General features: G+C 45.8%; 1 protein-coding gene across 1 annotated transcript; it reads left to right on the forward strand.

The window, feature by feature from the left end:
* Positions 1–3215: 3215 nt before the first annotated feature.
* On the forward strand, positions 3216–4448 carry LOC147975727 (uncharacterized). Its single transcript, XM_087520554.1, has one exon. The coding sequence runs from the start codon at positions 3765–3767 to the stop codon at positions 4446–4448; it is 684 nt and encodes a 227-aa protein (XP_087376680.1). The 5' UTR covers positions 3216–3764.
* Positions 4449–4780: the final 332 nt, after the last annotated feature.

Here is a 4780-nt window from a genome sequence, read left to right on the forward strand (position 1 = left end):
TGTGGATCACCAGTGACCGAGTCTGTGAAGGTCTGGAAGTCGCCTGAAGACTTACCACGAGTGATTGGACGAGTTCTGTGTGACCTTAGTTCAAGGAGAATACAGCGAGGACTGTGTGTCCGGGACTGTGTGTCCTAAGGTTTAAATACCTAGCCGCTCTAACCAGACGTACAACTGTCACAATAGTTGGAACTAGTCTACCAAATCATTGTCTTCACCGAGCTTACTGGTTCTATTTCCGCAACCCTTTCATTTATTCATTACTATGTTGTGTACCTGTTCATATCTGATTGAAGACTTTGACTAAAGATTTCTCAATTTCCTCAGTTCAATTTCTTCAGTCTGTTTGTCTTCATTCTGTTTTATCCTGTGCTTACGCTTTCTGTACTCTGTGTTTTGTTTCCAATTCATCATGATGTCCATGCTTATGTTATGTCATGTCTGCATCTAAGTATTTATTCTGCTGCAAGTACTTCTTCGCTTAGGAATTTCCTCACCCTGAAATTCCTCAATGAAGAATTTATAAAAATCGCCTATTCACCCCCCTCTAGCCGACTTAACGCAGTTTCAGTTACTACTACCCTTTTCAATGATAACCTCCCCAGTTTCAGACATGATTGCAACAAACCGCACTAAGAGCGAACACACAAGAGGCAAGCGGAAAGAGGCGAACGAAAAAGGGGCGAATAAAACAGCGAAAGTGAAGTGGGGGAGAGGAAAACGAGAGGCAATTGGCAAATAATGTAATGCGAGGGAGAAGAGTTTGTGATGGGTACTTGGTATGTCTTGACTTGAGCGTAGATCTCCTCGGCAACGGTGCCAGAAATCCTTCTTTCTACCTCTTGAGCATGCGTTGGTTTTCCCTTGAAGAGGAAAGGGTGATGCAGCAAAGTAGCGTAAGTATTTCCGTCAGTTTTTGAGAACCAAGGTATCAATCCAGTAGGAGTTTACACGCAAGTCGCCTAGTACTTGCACAAACAATCAAGAACCTTGCAACCAACGCGATAAAGGGGTTGTCAATCTCTTCGTGACCACTTGCAAAAGTGAGATCTGATAAAGATAATAAGATAAATATTTTTGGTGCTTTTGTTGTACAGATTGAAAAGTAAAGATTGCAAAATAAAATAAATAGTAAACAAGAATTGTATATTGGAAACTTATACTCCCTCCATTCCTTTATCTAAGGTGCATTTTTCCAGCTCAGTGATCAAGGCAGCAATTTTTGGAGCATCTGGGACAATACTACCCCTAGTACTACTTGGCCGCTACTACTTGGCCGCTGCATGCAGATTTGGTGCTGGAAATCAATTAGGTGCGCCTCCACTGATTTGGTTTAGCGTTGGAAATCAATTAGGTGTGCCTCCACTGATTTGGCACATGCAATCCCCGTATCCCAAGAAATCAGCGATGCAAATAACTGTGTTGCCTCCTATAGGAAAATGAGCTCGCGCGGCAAACAGAAAAAGGGAGGGAAGTCACTTGGCGCCAACAAAATGAAGATTTTAAAATATGTTCTCGAGTACAAAATGAGTCAACTCCGCCTGGTTTTCTTCATTTCCCCCTTCTTCTAGTACGTGACCAACAGAAAGCATGGTTGATCTAGACTTGCATCCAACACCTAATTGGGATTCAATTGAGGAGAATGAAGACAGGGCCTGTGATCTTGGATATGACTATGACTGGCTAGCTTCCGACGACTCCGACGACGGTATGTTCTTGTGCAATCTCACCTTTTTGCAGTAATAGCGGGATAATTTTTTCACTGCGGGCTCCATGTAGAAGTAGAGCATTCCCTTCATGACGGTAATGGTGGTGAGCATGATCGACTTCATGCCAGCAAAGAAGCCGACGATGAGGCGGACCTCCTTGAACACACGCGAGTTGCTTCTGCGGAGCACGGGCGACTTGACGTACACACGCCGGTGGAAGACGCGGGGCGCAGCCAACACGCCGGCGGGCGCGGACGCGGGGACGGCCACGGCCAACGCGCCAGCGGGCGGGGACGTGCGCGAGGCCAACATGCAGACGGACCCGACCATGCAGTGAATGCAACGTAGGCTTCACAGGTACGTACTGTATGTATTCCATACTCCTTGAACCAGATCATGTACTCCGGGGTTGTACTTGACCCGTTGTGTCACCATCTCTGCTCAGGTCGATCACCGAGGCGCTGGTGGACGAGGCCACGCAGAGGATGGAATACAGTGCAAGCCGCCGGTGAATCCATCGGAGAAGTGGTGGCCGGTGTCCTTTTGCACGATGGTTTCGCTCAAAAGTAGGAAGACCTTCTATCTGGGGGCGATCCGGCTTGGTACCACCAGGGCCTATCTCTTCGACGGTGAACATGTTCTTATAGATTCTCGTGCGCGCCGTACCGGTGAAGTATTCATCCAGGGAACGGCTGTCATGTTCCCCTGCCATCTTGCGAACATCGCCACCGGTGACCAAGGAGTTGATGCGGCAGGTTCTATGTCCGCACACGACTAGGGCCATGGAGAAGATGCTGCTGGTGTATGCGATGGCTCAGAAGTGGAAGAAGCTGCTAGTATGCACGCGGGCCTCGGACGTGCTCGTGGTGCACATGATGTCGTGCTTAAATGCATGCGTGCGACGCTACTTGCTGGTCCTGTCGTCGGGCGTGGCCGTGGAGGTGACGGCAATGCCGTCGGGGATGCCAGTGACGCTCGACGTGGTCGTCGACGCTTGGGCTTGGCTGGTCGCAGCAGAATGCGCCCGGCTCTGACGAAGTGGCAAGGCGGTCATAGCGAAGTTGTTCCGTCTTTGCTAAATGGCAGCAGCAATGATGCAACCAGCCCTGCCGACGTTAACCAAGGTGACTGTATAGAAAGTGTTCCATCTTCAGTAAATGGCAGCGGCAATGATGCAACCAGCCCCACCGGCAACGTTAACCCATGCATCCGTGTGAAGTTGAACAAAGGTGTTGTTCCAGAGAGTGACCCTGGAGTACAAGCTGAAGTAGCTGACACCGGCAGCAACAATGGTTAGTCTTCTGCATGAGTTAGTTAAGTTAGTCCTTGTCTGATTTCATTGTGAGTAATCTGTGGCACTAAATCCATGTTAATTTCTAGAGAATGTTAGTTAATTTTAGCTGAAAGTAATTCAGTTCTTGTTCTGAATATTCTGTAGGCTCAAATGCTAATCAACAAAAGTAGCGAAGATGGTACCCAGACCATCAAAAGCAAGAAATTTATGCCATGCTATTAGAGCGGACAAATCAAGGCGTACTAAACCAATAGGTGGTTGACGAGGTGGTAGAGCTTTGTCAAGTTAATTACCGGACCGTTCAAAACATATGGTCGAGAGGCAAGAAAGTCGGTGGTATTCATGGAGTAGCAAACAAAAGGGTGAAAACTTGTGATCGCAAGAAGATACCGTTTGATTCAGATGCCATAAAAAAGATTGAATTGAGCAAAAGAACTACGCTCAAAGATCTTGCTAATGAGCTTCAAATGGCGAAGACAACTTTATGGAGAAGGTTGAAGGAGGGCAGACTGAAGCGCCAAACAAATTCAATTAAATCCACATTGACTAATGACAACAAGGTAGGTCAGAGTCGGTTTTGTTTATCCATGTTGGATGAGCTAAGTATGCCTGAAGAACCCAGATTTAAAGGCATGTACAATGTCATTCATATTGATGAGAAGTGGTTCTACCGCACTAAAGGTACTCAGAACTACTACTTGGCACCTGATGAAGAAGAACCCTATCGCAGCACATAGAGCAAGGGATTTATCGAGAAAGTGATGTTCTTGGCAGCAGTAGCAAGGCCTCGTTATGATGATCATGGTGTCATGACATTTGATGGCAAGATTGGAATTTGGCCGTTCATATATCAGGACTTTGCAAAGAGGCGTAGCCCTTACCGAGAGAGGGGGGAAGAGGTAACCAAGGTTTTGCCATCGGTGACGAAGGATGTCGGTAGAGATTATATGGTGAACAAGCTGCTACCTGCCATCAAGGCTTTGTGGCAGGCTTCGGAACGCGGACACATAATACACATTCAGCAAGATAATGCAAATACCCATATTGTTGTGAATGACAGTGTGTTTTGTGCAGCGGCACATGCAGATGGATGGGATATTAGGCTTACATGTCAGCCGCCAAACTCACCTGATTTGAACATTCTTGACTTAGGGTTCTTTGCGGCACTTCATGCTCTTTTTGAGAAGATGTCCCCTGGTAAAATTGCTGATATTGTTGCAAAGGTGAAAAAAGCATATGACACGTACCCGGCTGAGAGAAGCAACCGTATTTTTCTTACCCTTCAGTCATGCATGTGCGAGGTACTAAAGCAGAAAGGAGGTAACCGGTACAAGGTTCCGCACATGAGGAAGTCATTTCTGGCGGCACTCGAAATGCTTCCGGACGTAGTACCCTGCGATGCTGATGTTGTAATTTCTGCTATTGAAGCCCTTCCATATGCTTGATGTACTTCTTGTGGCTTGTTATCACTAATAATCTTAGCGACTTTTTTATTTATACAGTCATGAATTTAAACATACTCATACTGTACTTGTAGCCTTATTCATAATCTCCGCGAACTCATTCTTTGTTTTCTGATGCTTATTACTCCATGCCATCAAGTACTCTTAAAAGAACTTGTTATTATTTTTTTGGTGATTTTTATTACTCCATGACTTCGACTAATCTATTGCTTTGAGAGTAGAATGTTTCAGGTAACAGTAACCAACAAAATGAGCTTCATTCATGCCAAAGTATGATGTCACTTAACAAACTCATGCAATAAAAAAAGACTTTG

The sequence above is a fragment of the Triticum urartu genome, chromosome 4A (assembly GCF_056163025.1).
Source record: "Triticum urartu cultivar PI428250 chromosome 4A, HENAU_Tu73, whole genome shotgun sequence".
Classification (NCBI taxonomy): Eukaryota; Viridiplantae; Streptophyta; class Magnoliopsida; order Poales; family Poaceae; genus Triticum; species Triticum urartu.

Coding starts and splice junctions, on each gene's coding strand:
- LOC147975727 (XM_087520554.1), top strand. CDS start 3,765: ATGTTCTTGGCAGCAGTAGCAAGGCCTCGTTATGATGATCATGGTGTC.